This window comes from Hyalella azteca, unplaced genomic scaffold (genome assembly GCF_000764305.2).
Source record: "Hyalella azteca isolate HAZT.00-mixed unplaced genomic scaffold, Hazt_2.0.2 contig6892, whole genome shotgun sequence".
In the NCBI taxonomy this organism is placed as follows: Eukaryota; Metazoa; Arthropoda; class Malacostraca; order Amphipoda; family Hyalellidae; genus Hyalella; species Hyalella azteca.
This window is the reverse complement of record NW_025937033.1, coordinates 101,756-119,129: the sequence shown is the minus strand read 5'-3', so window position 1 is coordinate 119,129 and position 17,374 is coordinate 101,756. Positions and strand designations below refer to the sequence as shown.

Here is a 17,374-nt window from a genome sequence, read left to right as displayed (position 1 = left end):
ATTTTTCAGTCTGAATAGTTTTGTCAAACTTGATTTTAAATGAGCAACAAGTATCCATCAATGAGGAAACGACTGAAACTGGAGGCAAAATATGAGTCCGAGTGCTCATTGGCGTATTTAAATTAAGGATAAAAATTGTTGAAATTATAAATTATTCTTGTACTCGCAAGATTTTTTGTACCTCATTAATTAAAGCAAATTAAAATTATTTTTCTAGCGGAAATTCCTTTAGAAGAAATTTCAATTGGAATACTTTAGCGCTAATTAAGTGTACGGAATCCTATTAACTATTGAATAATCACTGGAGTGGAGAGCCGTATTGTATACTTACTGTATATTGTGAAATAAAATGTTAATATAGCTTTTTTTAAAATAGCTAAGCTTTTCTATCGTTTCAGCACGAAAAAGTGGAAACAAAAACATTAATAAATTAATAGATAAGGCAAATACTGAAAAATTCGTAATAAACTAAATAAAACATTTTTTGCTTTGTATTGCAACATGAACTTTCAAAAGTGCGTGAATAACGAACTCTGAACTAAAAGTAAATAAATGACCCTGTGAACGAATCCATGTGGACATTTTAGAAAATATTGTCACGGAAATTTTTGCAATGGCAAGACTCGCTTGGATTCTTCTCCTCTCAGCTCTTCCTATGCTGCCAATTTCGTGAGTAATACTTATATCTCTTATATATATCATTTTAATATTAAATCTTTGTCCTATTCAAGTGCATGAACGTTGGACAATATTTTCTAAGTTGCGAAAACACTTGATTCTCAAGAAATTTATCTCAATTCAAGTGCATGATTTTGGAAAATAAATTTTATCTCCTCATAAATAAGATTATCAAGAACATTCCAGTTATGTCAATTTTCTTCTTATTGTGACAAATAGACGCTTTAATTAAGAGGCACTATACAAGTTCTGTGAAGTATTGTTAAAACAACGAGGGATAGTTAATTCACAACTTTGCAATGGCTTCATTAGAAGACTGGCCTCTAATTGCTTCGTTAAGAAGTTAATCCTGCAAGAATACCCGCTTTGAAACTCTGAATATACGAATATTTAGCGCGGAAAATAAAAGATTCTTCCGGAAATTATTCCACCGACAGGAAAAAGACTTGATAGGGGCGAAAATGCGAAAAATCACTAGAAGTCTCCAGCATCGTTATCATGAATTTTAATCAATTCAAAATGTTGTCGAGATAGACCATAAACTTCACAACCACGTAATGGGAGCATAAATATAACAGCAACAGAAAGAAAAGAAAGAAAATTGCTGTGGACCTCCATATGATTGTTCATCTGGCAGGAGTAATCACAGTCAGGAAATACCTGTGCAGTTTAAATGGTTTTGCTATCATACGCAGGTTGCCCAGAATCAGAAATTACTATGGCCCCAAGTTTAATCAAAATATCTATTTAAACGCATTGGGCCATGTCAGTGCTTACTCTTTTTGTAGGAGCGATACTGATTCTCTGAACTTGTAGAGAGTTGACTGAAACTAATAAGAAAGAGCCCATAACAAAATCCATCATTAATAAAAACATTAACGCTCATAAATCGCGCAGAAATTTTTTAGTTTGATTGATTGATTGATTGAGTTAAAGAATCCGCAAAAAAATCCCGAATTAATATATTTGTAGAATTCATTTTTCATACATTCCGTTTCTCAATTTACTCCAGTAACACAGAAAAACCCTATGCAACGATGGAACACACGATGATAACCCCTGTTACATAAATAATTTTTTCATCCTTCTCAAATACAAACTTATTCATGCATGTCAAAATTTCTGACGTATTAGCATTTTGACACTGTCGTAAACGCTAATGTCGTCATCGGAACGGACATAAACTTACTGACATCATTGGAACTGATAAATGAAAAGCTCCTTAATCATTTTAAAATTAAAAGCACTTCATAACTGACGATTGAGCAAGAATCCATAAGCTTACTTTAAAAATATTCCGGAATGATTGTTTAGGTAATGATAGTATAAGACAAAAGCAATTGATAGTTATTTTTATTGAATGTGTTCAGCGAAGTACAATTCTCTGGATAATTAAATGGATCGTTCCGACTATAATAGCTTTGCTCCTGCTCTTTTGCATCAAAATGGTGGATAAGGATTCGGTTGGCAGGTTTCGGTCATTGCATCAGTTTAACGAATGATCAGGGACATCTGTAACGCTTGCATGGGGCGCGTTCGTAAGAAACTGCCGCGTCACTCAGGTGTTTTGTTGCAAACAGCGGTAAACTTTAATATTTGCCTACTAATATGCAGAGAATATACTGAATTTGAAGATAAATAAAATCTACAAATTGAGTAGTCTGATTAACTCCGAAAAAATACCTTAAGTGATTGGTCCACTTGAGGCAAGTAGCCAAAATTTGCCAAATGACGGCAATTGACGAGTTGGCGGGCAATGAGGTTAATATAATGCAGGATTAGTCCAATTCAAAAATTTTAATGAACCAGTATTTACATGCAATTAGTAATATAATTTAGTTAAATTGACCGGAGATAATTTGGTGTAATAATAAATAAAAAGATAATTTGGTGTAATACAGGAAAACCGCAGTAAATCACATGAAAGCGTCGCCATCGGATGTTGTCCTACTGTCCCCTACTTCGTTTAAATTTGAATACCACGTAAACTATCCACCCTCTCACATCATGAGAGGGTAGAAAATTTAATCAATGATTTCTAATTTTGTAAAGATGGAAATTTTAATTTATGATTTCTAATAATTGTCTTCATGAAAAATATTTGCGTAATTTTGGATCCAATCAAATCATCAATCTTGGTAATTTAACCAGAAAACTAATGGGAACTTTATAAGGTAAGAATTTGCATGTAAATGACGACCTGGAGTAATAATTTGAGCCCGAGCCAATCAAGTCTCTGGTACTTCCAGCCGGAGACCCTCGATCATTAGGGCAATAATGTCACTCTGAATGAAGACGGATATGCCAGACGATCTTACTAATCCTCTGCAAAATTCCCCATCTCTGTAGAAACACTCTCATTAATTATTCATTGAAGGCGACATGATTCTTGGTCTATATTTATCATCCGTGAGTATATTTACCATCTCTGTAGAAAATATTTCCGAAATTAATCTTCAAATCCGACATGATTCTGCTTCGATATTTGTTATCTGTGAAAATTTTTATCATTTTACCCCGTAGAAAATTTTTCGTTTACGATTTTTTAAATCCGACAGTCTTCCTAGTCGATGCTATCTGCAAACATATTTACTAAGCACATAAGTAAATGAAAAATAACGTTCGGTAAATGAATCGCTAGATCAATCACGATATTTTTTATCAATGAGACTCTACTTAATTTGTAATTTATTAATGCCTAAGTGCAAGGCGTTAATGTTTTCGACTTTTCATTAATCAGTCGCAATAAGTCTCGATACCATAAGTTAGCGTAAGTCATCTAATAAATCGCTCTCAGCCTACATGTGGGGATATGAGAGGCTGTTTTTCAAATCGGTCGTCATTTCAACTCAGCTAACTTCTTAACTTTATCATCGCTTGAGTTTTCAAAAAATTTTGAGTTAATTTTTTTAATGTAAAATACTAAGTATGCCATTAAATGGTTACCGACATTCATAATTGAAAAAAACACTAGAGTCATCCAAAAAATTCAATTCGACCAACAAAAACGAAAGAAATTAGGATCATGGCAGGAGGTCACTAAAATAAATATCCAATCATATCAGTTTACCATATATCCAAATGCCGGTATACTCGATTATCTCAAGTGCCAGAAACAGAAAACTTTCGATTGAGCATACAAATGCGCACACTTTTTCATGTTATTAAATTTTATCCGTTTCTGTCCCCAGGGAATATTTTGAAAATAAATGAAGGGATTTTTGCGATATCGCCCATTTCCACTTCATTAAATGATACATATTCTCTAATCTCTCATAAAGCTGACAAAATGTTTCGGAAAAATATAGATCTCAAATAAAGAATATCGTTCACTGATCTCTCATCAAGCTGCTTTATTATGCCATGGCCCATGATACTGAGCCAGACACAGTATTTTTTCGTGAATTTAAAAATCCCGCTGTAAGTTAATAATTAAAAAACGACCGTCCATTAAGAGCTTCTTTTAATATCATCACGTTAAGAAGATTATAAAAGAATAGCGGCGAAAATTGATATAAAAAATGAGTTAGCAATCGCGCGACGAATTTCAATTCATTTGCGGCAATACAACAAGACATTTAATCCGAACATTATATATTGCACAAGCTTCCAAATGTGTTGGAAAATTAATGCCAAATTTATAACGCAATTTAATCGTAAAAATAAAAGTCCTTTTCGTCGTTTTACGTATATAGTGGCAAGGATTTTTTGGTGCGTTTCCACATTTCTGGCTACGTGGCTGGAATTTTAGATCGATTTTAATTTTTTTAACATTTCTCAACATTGAAATTAGTTGCCCGGATCTGACATCACGAGTCTCACTGCCAGTGTAGGCGGTCAACAAGGTATAACACGTAATATTACATGTACAGCTCATCCAGAAATCAGCCACAATATTCAACTGGTGAGCACTACTTAAGTGTTTGATTTTGAATCACATATCATCTCATACCGGAAACCCAGTTACAGTAAAATCGTAATTTAATTCAAAGTATATTTCTAGATATGATACTTAACTGACCATCCGAGCGTAATAATTTCACAACTCTTTTCATTGTAATCTCACCACTTGTCGAAGCTATCGCTCTTCCATTCAACTTGACCTCGCGCATCAACATCAATTCCAGATATGCGATACCACGTTCTACTCAACGCAACTGATGGAAGACATTGTTTAGAATCCAGTTCAAGGTCAAAACTTCATTCCATTCACGTTTCCGTTGGCTGCTAGGATAAAGAACCTGATTTATCTGTCACATCTCCCAACAATGAATCTCCTTCTCATTTCCCCAATCTCTGATTTTTCACCATTTTGTGGAAATTTAAAATCTTTGTGGTATGATACGCACAATCCATCGTCGGGACTTCAATGTCCTGTTGAATCCAGCTAAGAATTTCTCTCCAGAAGATTAATGAAAACACGATGAATAATTGCTCGTTGCGAGAACCATGTCTGAATTCTGTCTTGGGGAGAGATGCATGGCGCAGAGACCCTAAATTGGATGCTGATGGAAGAGCACATCCATACATCGAGCCTCGCTGATGCATTGCTGTCATAATGCGTCGGTGATGTTTGGACGTCAGAGGGAAACTCTGATAAGTCGCCGTCTTGGGTCATGCAGAATGTGCGGTATCTTAAGATCTTCAAAAGTGTCTAATGTATTGAGATCTCGAACGTTGAGATTTTGAATGCCGTGAGATCTCTCAAGGTCTTTGACGCCTTGATTTCTCTCAAGATCTTTGACTTCCTGATATCTCTTATGTAATGCCTCGATATTTCTAAAGAAATCTAATGTTTTTGGTTCTATAGCGTCTTGAGATCCTTAATTAACGTCTATAGAGAACTTTAAAATCTCTAACATCTTGAGATCCCTAACGTCTAGAAAATTTTAAAATCTCTAATATTTTGAGATCCCAAACGTCTAGAGAACTCTTGAATTTTTAGATATATTTTCTACTATCGAGTTCTAAAGAACCAGTTCCCCAATGACTATCCAGCTTCGGTGGTTGATGGTTTCCAAGAAATTAATTGTTATTACGCGCTTCTGTAATGTTTTATGTGTATTAAGAATTAAGATTACACACATATTAGGACAGTGATGAATCACAGGGACCCTCACCATTAGCGTTTAAATTAGGACTTTTTTCCCCTTAAATTTCTCACGTCTACATGCGCATGTAGTAATCTTCATGAGTTTTTACTTTCAAATATTTTGCATAAAGCTGGCCCATTACAAACGAGAGTCGTGTTGCAAATTGTGTTTATTTCAGTGGCATACAAAAAAATTACACGGGAAAATATTATTCATCTAAATTTGTACGTACATGAGTTCTGTGAAAGTTTAATTTTGAATAGATTATCCCCACAGCTGTTCCATACGAAGTGAGATATTTTTATTTTATATTTTTTTGTTTAATTATTTTTAATTTACTCATGCTGAAAATTTAGCTCTTATTCGGTCAAATAGAAACAGGATCATTCATTTAAATGAACTTTGTCTTCCACATAGCGCTTTTCCGACGCCTGTGGCATTTAAATTTGAAAGTTAATGTTCGTCTCTCTTCATCAATATAAAATTACTACATCCAAGGAACATTTGTGGGTGAAAATTGAAACTAATGTTTACGCAAAGTTCAAGCCATACTTGATTTTCAGCTGAATTTAGAATAATGAACACAACAGAATAAGTAATCTGAATACAGTGCGTAATTTACTCAAATGGGATTTGCTCGTTGAAAGATTCGTTGTATAAAAAGTTCGCGCCATAGTCACTATAACTTCTGCTGTGTTTTTGCAGTATATTTGAATGCAATGACGATATAAAAATCACCAAAGCAAAGCACTAAGCAACATGACGCAATATATTGTAATTTCCTGCAGTAAATCCCTATTCTATCGGACCCTGGGCAGCGTGACGAGTGATACATAAATTGAAAATATCAGACGATTACCGTGCGATTGAAATTCATGTCTCAAGTAGGTATTTAATTCGGATCTGGATGCTAGCGCAATAGAATATTGTACAGGGAAATATAATTTTAAAATATCAGAGACAATTTCCAAATGAAATGTAAATTTTATTTGTGACGTGCAGCAAAGAACTCCTGACTTTCCAGCATTAATCTGAAACTTCGCATCCTTAAGAAGAATTTACTGCGTATTTGGATGTAAACAAGCCTCCAGCATCGGTCAAGTTCGACCTTACGCAAAGGCAATAAATGTGCAGTTAAGACCGGTTTAGATCAGAACTTTTGTAACGTTGAGGAACGAAAATAAACTTCTCATTGAATCCTTGTAAGGATATTTTTCGTGTCACACTGAACTCCCCATTAAGTAGCATTCCAAGAGAAGTGATTTATAAATGAAACAAGTTTTCATCAAACTAATTTTAGGGAAAACAAAACTTATCTCATGTGTCGAGGACACTCTAACAATTATTTTTCTGTTGTAAATGGAAACAAGCGTTGATAGTTTTTCAAAATTTGTATTCACAATAAATATTAGGTTGAACAAAGTTTTTATATAACATTGATGTGGAAAATCACTATATGAAGATTTTTTATTGTTTCAAGTCATCAAATTATATGAATATAAATTTCGGCACTCGTTGTTGTGTAATAAGCTTGTGCCTAGCTGCTGTCTTTGACGGTTTTTCTAGAGACATTCCATGAAAATCAGTCACTGATATACGAATAGTTCAAGTTTTTCTACTATTATTGAATTTGAAAAGAATACTGTAGCTAATAGTGCAAAAAAAAATTCTCATGGAATTATCGTACGATAGCAAAAACAAAAATTTTGATATCTGTATCTTTGCATCTTTCCGAAAAATTGTCTCTGATGAGTACATTTTTTATAAAAAGTCGTCCAGATAAAATATAAAAATTTTTAATTGATTTTTGTGTCTCACTGTGTTTTCTCATACTGGATTTTCGGGCATGCAGTTTTTCTGGATAAAAGATATTGTAATCGCACATTTTGATTTATTTATGGTGCCCGTTAGCATGCCTCACGTACACGTGAGTTCGTTTTTCGATTTTTAACTGGTTTACCATACAAGTAAAGGAAGTACTTATCAGGACTTCAAACAAGTCCTCTGCTATTCCAGTAAACCATGTGATGTTGATAATAACGGTTAAATTTGCAGAAAAACTTACTACCCAATCTAAACCTTCACCTAAGAACTGTTTATTTTTAGCTTGAAAATGAAAAATGCTTCTTAAATTTCAGATAACCTACGACGTTTGAGATATCAAGAGATCCATTGTCGTTATAGGTCACAATGAATTTCAAGACTTTAAAGATCTCAAGAGATCCCGAAAGTTATAGATCACTGCAGGGAATATAGAGACATTAAGATCTCAAGAGATCCTGAGACGTTAGAGATCACAGAAAAATAAAGGCATTAAGATCTCAAGAGATTCTAAGACGTTAGAGATCACAGGGAAAATAAAGGCATTAAGATCTCAAGAGATCCCAAACGTTGTAGATCACACGGAAAATAAAGTCATTAAGATCTCAAGAGATACCAAACTTTGTAGATCGCAGGGAAAATAAAGGCATTAAGATCTCAAGAGATATTAAGACGTTAAACATCTTGAGACTAAAGAAACCTCAAAACGTTTGACATTTAAAAATATCTCAATATCAGGCTGGTAATGAGCTAGAAGTGCCCCAGGTGCACGACATCTTATTCAATAAGACCACAAATTACCTGGTATGCTTCATTGATAATATATAAGAAATTATCCAGCATTATTCAGTATTCGTGATATCATTGATTTCATATACGATGGGAGTTCCAAGGCATCGCATTTTATTAATTGTGTTTTAATTTTATAACACAAGTTATATCAAATGAAATTTAAGTAGACCTACACATTACCAAAAGGGTCATATTATTCAAACGAAAGCACACTTATTCACCTTCGATTCCAGCAGAGTACGGACGTAGAACTGAAGCGCACTTTGGCTGGGCTAAACTGAGTCAGGATGACTCACACAAGGACAAGACCTGCATCGTTATTTGGACAATGTCCCCCTTATAGTTCTCAGGATACAATGGCTTCAGCTGCACTGTTATTGAACATAACTCTGAGCCCCTCGAACATAATTGGAACATCTCGAACATCACGACATTCGAACATTTTTAATTACATCTTGGGTCTTTTAAATCAAAATCGGAGAAATGCGGGGACTGTAAAGTTCATTTATCAACAAAAATTAAGTTCATTTCAAATATAGGGTACTGTGTCGTTAGTTTACTATACAAAAGTATACTCCACATTGAGTTTAGTTTACATGTTATTTCATTACTATTTATGATATTAGAATATTCAATTCAATTAAAAAAAGCAAGGATATGGAGACTTTATCTTTTTTGTAATTCTACATCAAACATAAGTGAAATTTAAAAGCTCGATTATGGAGAGAAATAATCGACCAAAATTTATGGCTTGTATTTACCATAACAAATATCGCAACACTAATGGCCGCGCACTAATATCACTAATATCACTGAACACGCGCGCACTAATATCACTGATGCGTCAATTCTCGTTGCGCAACATGGCCCTGAATATCATGGAGGAACACGAAGTCAACAATCTTGATTTTGCTTTTGTTTACTCGTCTTGGAATTGGAGGCCAAATGTTCGTCAAGGCAATGACGATCCGCTAAGTTTAGGTAAATAATAACAGTGAACATTGCAGGAGATGAGAGGTTATGTCAAGGCTGCGACACTTAATTACATTCCTCCACTTCGGCTTTCCTCACAAGAAATGGTCAATGGAGCGAGCAGCCTTTACAGGTCAAAATCTTGACTAGGCGTGAATTTCCCTTTGATTGTATGAAGGCTAGGCATTCACTAGCGCATGAGTTTCCAATTTGATTGGATGAAGGTCAGCCATTCACTGGCGCACGAGTATCAATTTGATTGGATGAAGGTCAGGCATTCACTGGCGCACGAGTTTAAATTTGATTGTATGAAGGCTAGGCATTCACTGGAGCACGAGTATCAATTTGATTGTATGAAGGTCAGAAATTCACAGGCGCATGAATTTCCTTTGGTTGGATGGTCAGTCATTCACTGGCGCATGAGTTTTAATTTGATTGTATGAAGGGTAGGCATTCACTGGCGCATGAGTTTCAATTTGATTGTATGAAGGTCAGTCATTCACTGGCGCATGAGTTTCCATTTGATTGTATGAAGGTTAGAAATTCACAGGCGCATGAGTTTCAATTAGATTGTATGAAGGTCAGGCATTCACTGGCGCACGAGTTTCAATTTGATTGTATGAAGGTCAGAAATTCACAGGCGCATGAATTTCCTTTGGTTGGATGGTCAGTCATTCACTAGCGCATGAGTATCAATTTGATTGTATGAAGGTCTGGTATTCACTGGCGCATGAATTTACGGTAATTAATATTTCTACAAATTAAATGAACCTTTACAAATGTAACAGTTTTCGAAAGCCTCTTTAATCATTTCTGGAAGGCTTTTCGCTCTTAATCAAATTTCTAGATAAAAAGCGAAACGATGATGAAATTTTCCGTGTTTTACCTTTATAATCCCATAGAACAAATGATTGTTCAAAGTTATGTGTTTGTGTAAACCCTAAGTACTAGTATTTTTATTCAGAAGTGACTTTCATTTGACTTCAATGAGTAACATTTTGGTGACTTCCAGAAAAAAATCGCACTTTAAACGTACTTGAAAAGCAATTGCTGGCGATGGCCACACTGAACAAAACTTCGATGAACTGATCGGTTTTCGATCCAGTCTCCCTCCTCCTATCAAATTGCTCATTATTGGCTATTGATTGCTACGCGAAACCCTTCATAACAATACCTAGGGAGGCGACGTGCGCATCCAAAATTGATTATAAATGGTTTGGCTTACACGCGCGATATGAAATATAATATTGAGAAATATTTATTTGTGAGTGAAATATATGAGTCACGCACGCAAGAAGAAATGCAATATTGAGAAATATTTATATGTGAGTGAAATATGAGTCATGCACGCAATAAGAAATGTAATATTGAGAAATATGTATTTTGAGTGATATATGAGTCACGCACGCAATAAGAAATGCAATATAGAGAAATATTTATTTTTTAGTGAAATATGAGTCACGCACGCAATAAGAAATGTAATATTGAGAAATATTTATTTATGAGTGAAATATGAGTCACGCACGCAATAAGAAAAGCAATATTAAGAAATATTTATTTGGGAGTCAAATATGAGTCACGCACGCAATAAGAAATGCAATATTGAGAAAAAACGTCCCGGTAACTTTTATCCCTCAATATTTGTGAGTGATGGAAATATGAGTATTGTGGCATTTTCTAGTCATATTGAACATCGATAAAAAAATCACCCGTTTTAATTTTTCGTTATTTGCGTACATTTTTAATTAATTTGCATTTTTATGATGTCGTATAATATCAATACAAAACATCCATGAATAAAAAGGGCATGCATTAAGCAATATTTTAACTAAGACAGAAATGCATTCGGATCAATATTTTTGAAATTTTTGTAAAACAAAACGAATAAAGATAAGCGTAATTCCGCCACGAATCCAATTCTTTTGTAGTTAAATCCAGTAGACGTTTATAATGAAGATAATGATTAATAAACAATTATCTATACATTTAATGATATCCGTCCATGATTTCGAAGTTGAGTGGTACAAGTTTCAAACAATATTGAAAATTAATTGATTTAATGTTCAGAAATTTCTATCTTTGTGCAAATATTGTGTACTCTTAGTTTTAGGTGCAGATTTAATTAATTACTTTGATATTACAGCTCAATCCAGTCATATACTCGTAAACAAATTTCTGCGGCATTTTCCGCTGTTAAATCTAACAATAAACATTTTAGCGAGATTGCCTGTCGGCTGATAGCCAGATTATGTAACTTTTTCTCGCGAATCCCGATTGGGAAGAATTTTTGCGTAGTTTACTGTGAAGCCGATCGCTAAATAATGCAGATTTTCATGCGGGTACCAATTAGCAATTTCATTTTCACTAATGATTGCTTTTAAAAGCTTTGATGTTAAACTCGTGAAAATCTAACGCAGCAAAGCATTTAGAATCCTTGACATTTTTATCAGGACTCATTCAGCTTAAGCGATCAATCGGATCATCAGGAGCTTAAAATTAGTTTTTTGATTGTTTTTTTTATTATGTTCTTTTCAGCTGCATTTGAAAGGGCAGCTAGACCTCTTAAAATCACCCGCATTTGCTCTGCTCTAAAAATTATTGTTCAATATTTAAAAAGAATATAACTCAGTACTCACTGCAGTGAGTGACAGTGAGCGCATTTTCTCGTTTACGAAAACGTGAAGTCACGGGCGGACGGACAGACAGACGGACATGGCGAGCAAAATAGCGCCTTTTTTCATAAATGAGAAAATGCGCTAAAATGAATACGCGAGTAACTTTCGTCGGTTGATGTAATAAATGTAGTTTGTCATTTCAGTAAAATTATAAATCCCTACTAGAAACGACGCCAGATTGGGCATAGAAAATTAACCATGGTGATGCATGGCAGTGCTGGGGACTAATCAATGAATAAGCGTTCTCTGACCCCGAACACTTGGCCAATTATCGACAAGAAAGGATGAATAAAAAATGATAAATAAAGAACTGTAATAACAAATGAACGATAAATAAAAGAAAACAAATTATAAACCTATAAACCGTGTCTTTTTCTAGCCCATGCTTATTAACTCCTAATCATGTCCTAGGTTCAAGCCCCGCTGATATATAATATAATAAAACACATGAATATTAACCTAATATAAATATTCAATATCACCAGAAAAACCTCCACTACATAAACAGGAAAGATTAACACGATAAACAATTCAAGTACTAACCTCTGTGGTAGATCAAATAACAATGACGAGGTACATAGCGGGTCATAGTTCACTCAAAAACAAAATGACAGTCCTAACTACCGATGAAATTATTATATTTAAAGGCGGTCCCTAACAGCAGAAAAATTAGTATTGATAATAAAACTAAATTTACGCGCCGATTTTTGGCAATTTTAGATACAAATATGAAGTCTGTTGGTGAAATTAGAAAAAAACACTGTTCGAAAAAATGGTAAAACAACGGTCTAACCGCCGTTCTAGTGGCCGGCCGTCACGTGAAAATGAACCGTTTATCCGTTTCTTACAGATGTAGTACTGGTTTCAAGTGTTAAATTTGAATAATAATGGCCATACGGTGTTTCTTTTCGCGTGTCGGCCGGCTAATAGAATGCCGGTGAGACAATTTAACGATGATTTTTCTTACAATGAATAAATAAACCCTTTTTTCCCTACATCTAGAAACATTTTCCATGTACGAAACCTGGCGAACACGTTAAACATAGCATGGAATTCGAGTAATCAAGCAAGCATTTTGGATCGTTAACGAGCCACAATGGAGAAGGAAACAATTTTTCTATTGCCCCACTAACATGTCTGTAATAGTTCAATAGTATTTGGTGAATAAATGCAATTTATCTCAAATAAGTGTGTTGCAACATCATAAATGTAACGAGCCACAACGAAATGAGAGAAAGAAGGTAAACGTTCTTCAGAGATACATGATAAATATCAAATGAACATAACTTCAAAATTATGGAATATCCATTATGTGTTAATGATATGGTTTAAATTCTTAGAAAAAAGTTGCCGTCAAGTGTCTGAGTTTTAGACTTTTTAATAATAGTATTCAAAGGACAAGTTACGTTCTTTTATCATACAGTTTACTCGTGATGGCGTTGACTGTTTACATCAGGACTTAAACATAACTTTGATAGCGGAATTCGATATCGGTGGCGACAAAGGTTATTTTTTAACTGAGTTCTTGGGCTACGGAATGCCCAGTTGAATATCTTGCATTGTCCTTGAGAGTAATGGAGATCCTGTCATGCATACATAATACGTTAATGGAATCAAAATATTGTGTTTTACTGGGTTTAACTTTTCGCTAATATTTCTAAAAACCTTTCTAGTAATACAAGCAAAATAGAAAATTCAGGGATTTTTTAACACAAACATTTGAAGGCCTGAGAAAATGCATTAGGATACATCAGACCTTCTACGTTCTTTTTGAAATACTTCGTCAGCCAAGGTCCTAAATTTTTGCTCATTTATAAAACATAACGCATGATGAGTAAAAAGATTATTCATAAGTAAATGGATAAACTTTTATCATCACAATAACATTAAATAATTTATGTGGTTACCAGATAAGAACCAGCTATATTTTATTCGGACCGAGATGGTAAGCACAGGAAAATTATGTTGTTATTTACACACAGAATCTTTGCTGGAATTAATTGATCAGTTCTCATTTCTTTTTCAACTAGAATTGCTCGAGAACAGCTGATGTACGATAAAGTGTGGGATATATTCTGAATAGCCATATATGTTTATACATATTTCGAAAATAGTTAGTTTTTTGGAAGAATGAGCGATGTTTTTATATACTATATTTTTGTTCGATTTGCATTTGTTTGAAAGTTGGGAAATGAATTGAATTGAATTGAATGAAATGAATGAATTTGAATTTACGTAAAATATTATGAACTAAGGAAATGGGCTTTAATTTAGCCTTAAGCACTTGACTGGCTCGACGCTTAAAAACGTTTCCAGCTCGAGAAAAAAATGTCCTAAAACTCGAACAAGTTGTAATGAGTTCTCCCTGGAAAGCAATTAATTTTAGTGCAAGTTGCACTTCCACTAGTTGCACTTCCACTCGCAATCTACTTTTGTGCTCTTTTACCCTGCGGCCTATTTTATAACATTTTGTACAAGGTTTTATTTTTTGTCAATCTTTTCTTCAATTTTATTGTACACTTGTACTTCTCCTTTAATTCAAATGGGTTTCAATGGGAAAATTGGTTTCAAATGGGTTGCATACTAATCTAAAATGTATTTCAAGTGTAAACTTTAAACAAAATCATGGCAAAATTTTGTATTTCTAACAATCTTTTGTTGAACTTTCTTCTAATACCACCAGGAAGCAAGATATCTAGCAAACTCTAATATATCATATTCGAGAAAAGTTTGTGGCAAAATCTCGGATCTTTTCACGGAAAGTTTTCAACTTTTCAAGTAGATAACGTATAAAGTTCGCATTTTTCAAGCTTAGTATCTCAAACAGTTTTCTTTGAGCCATCTTCAAGCTATGAATATTTAAGCATTTATTGATGGACCTTCAGTGTCTGTAATAGATTTTTTATGCTATTATATCAGTGAGTTTATATGAAGTGCTTCAGTATCTAGAGCACTTCCACGAGAATTTTTTTATATAAAAGAATGATGCAGTTCACATCATGCATTGAAAAGATGAATTACACCTGTTGAGACTAAAACTAAGGATTCATACAATGCGGAATGAAATATCAGTAAAAACTGGTATAAATTTCAAGAAGAAATCTTCGATACTTCTTATTCTTTGTTGTTTGGGCAAGGAAATAAATAATAGTTTCTACAAAGGTTGAAGTTTACAGTTATTGAACGTAGACTCTAGCAGAGTTAATTACTAAACCTTCCTTATTATAGGAATAGATTGACTTTGTGATTGAGGCAACTGAATGCATTATCAAGCAAAAGAGAATGATTATCAAGAAAAATATCGCTTGTTGCTGGTAAATAAAAAAGCCTTTTCTGATTATATTAGGCACTTACGGCTTTTCATTAGCTTTTGTATGGATTAAATCTCAATTAAACGAATGGGAAATTTAGCCCGGCAAAACTAAACCTTGGCTCGAACTAAGAGGTCGTCTTTACTGCAGACCAAGCTACTAAGCTGCGTATCTGTCGGAAAAAAATAAGTAACTGAAATTCGCATTTATCCACGTGACCTGCTGTGAACAATTTTTTTAATATTTATGGACTTATTATTAGATTTTATCCATGAGAAGATAACCTTAAAGACTACTGAGTTCAATGTGTTAATTTTATAAGGATGTTTGGTGTCTGAACATTACTAGGGAACTTATAGCCCTCCATATTCAGTCCACTTTAGTTTTAGTCTCAAGACTCGGTGAGGGGCCGTAAAATGTGTCTTAGTCTTCGTTGCTTAGTCCGAAAGTTTCACTATGCCAGCCTGTGGACGCATCAAGTAATGCGAGGAAAGCCAATTACAGGATTTTACAGTTTATTGCAGGACAACTGTACTTTCAGGTGCGTTTTTCATTCCCACGCATTTTCAATTTAAGCGCATTCAACATAAAACTCGTCAAGCCATTACTATTATGAAAAATATTATTTTAAGTTTAACGAATATTCGCAATAATGTCACGAAAACAATGCAAGAGTTATGCCAAATGCCGAAATTTAATGTTCGTGCATTGACAAACGTTAAATAAATTATATAAAACAAAAATTATATAAGGAATACGTATGACGAAACAGTTAATTCATGAAACTGTTATTAGATTGAAGAAACAAATTTATTTTTTAACTCTTTGGTGAGTGATGATTGGTCGTGAATTAGGTCTTTGGCAGATGAATGTTCTGATAATTCAAACTTCAAACATAACTTTGTATTAAAAAATATTAAAAATCAGTAAATCTACATTGCAACGTTAAAACAGAACATAACTGATTAGAGATCAAACACGCGAATCAATCTTGGGAACATTAGGAATTAAATATTAGGAATTAAATCTCATGAATATTAGTAATTAAATCTCAGGAATGTAATGAATTAAATCTTAGTTATATTTGAAATTAAAGCTTTGGAATATTTGGAATTACAGTATATCTTAGTAATATTAGGGCTTGAATTTTAGGTTTAGAGATTGAATATTAGGAATTCAATCTTAGGAACTGCAGCGCGACAGAAATTGAGCGGCAACGATTGCTTTCATAGCAAAATATTTTGAACATATACAGCATAACAGCTTATTATTATTATAAGGCAAGACTCACGGGTTCATGATGAAAATTTAACTGAAACAGCTGACATAATTAACATGATTTGCAAAATCGGACGAATTACACCTTTTGTAAATTAATTATTAAGAGACCCATAAATTGTGGCCATTAGTATTAAAGAAAATTGATTAGAATACTGCACATCTATGAATGAACAGGCGCAATCTTATTTAGTTCTCAATTTCATCGTCTTTTATTGAATCAAATGGGAATTATGTAGTTATGCAAATTTTTTGTATTTCATTTCATTATGCTTTTAGGTTTGTGTCTAGTGCCATGCTAAAAGTGCAGTAGGCGTGATCACATCACTCTAAGTTAACACAATCGCCACACCTCGAGTATGAAGTCATGCTGCAATGCTAACGTGCAAGGCGAAAAATATATATTAAATAATGTGCAAGCTCATTCTCCTCGTTTATTAAATTCTTGCGAGAGCGTTGCAGCAACGTAAAATATACTAAAAAATTCAATCGCACAAGAAAAAGTTGACGAAATAATTCTATTACTTAGGCTAAAATTACGTGAGAATGGTTAGGAAACATAGCATGTTTTAGAAAGAAATTATTTTACTGCAATTGTACTGATATTGTCAAAAAATCTTGTATGATCGTTAAACAAACATTTTTTTTTTTGCCCACGGTGATTATTTACAATTTTATTGGTTATCTGAGCTCGGCACACAAGATAAATATTGCAATTTGATAATTTTCGATTTTACACGAGACGAAAAAAGGA

General features: G+C 33.8%; 1 protein-coding gene across 1 annotated transcript in view; it reads left to right on the top strand.

Moving 5' to 3' along the window:
- Positions 1 to 621: 621 nt before the first annotated feature.
- LOC108682382 (glycine receptor subunit alpha-2) overlaps positions 622 to 17,374 on the top strand; it is a 69,843-nt gene continuing 53,090 nt past the window's right edge. The window contains exon 1 of the mRNA XM_018171537.2: positions 622 to 669. Within this exon, the coding sequence (XP_018027026.2) occupies positions 656 to 669 (14 nt within the window). The 5' untranslated portion in view covers positions 622 to 655. The remainder of the gene's footprint in view (positions 670 to 17,374) is intronic.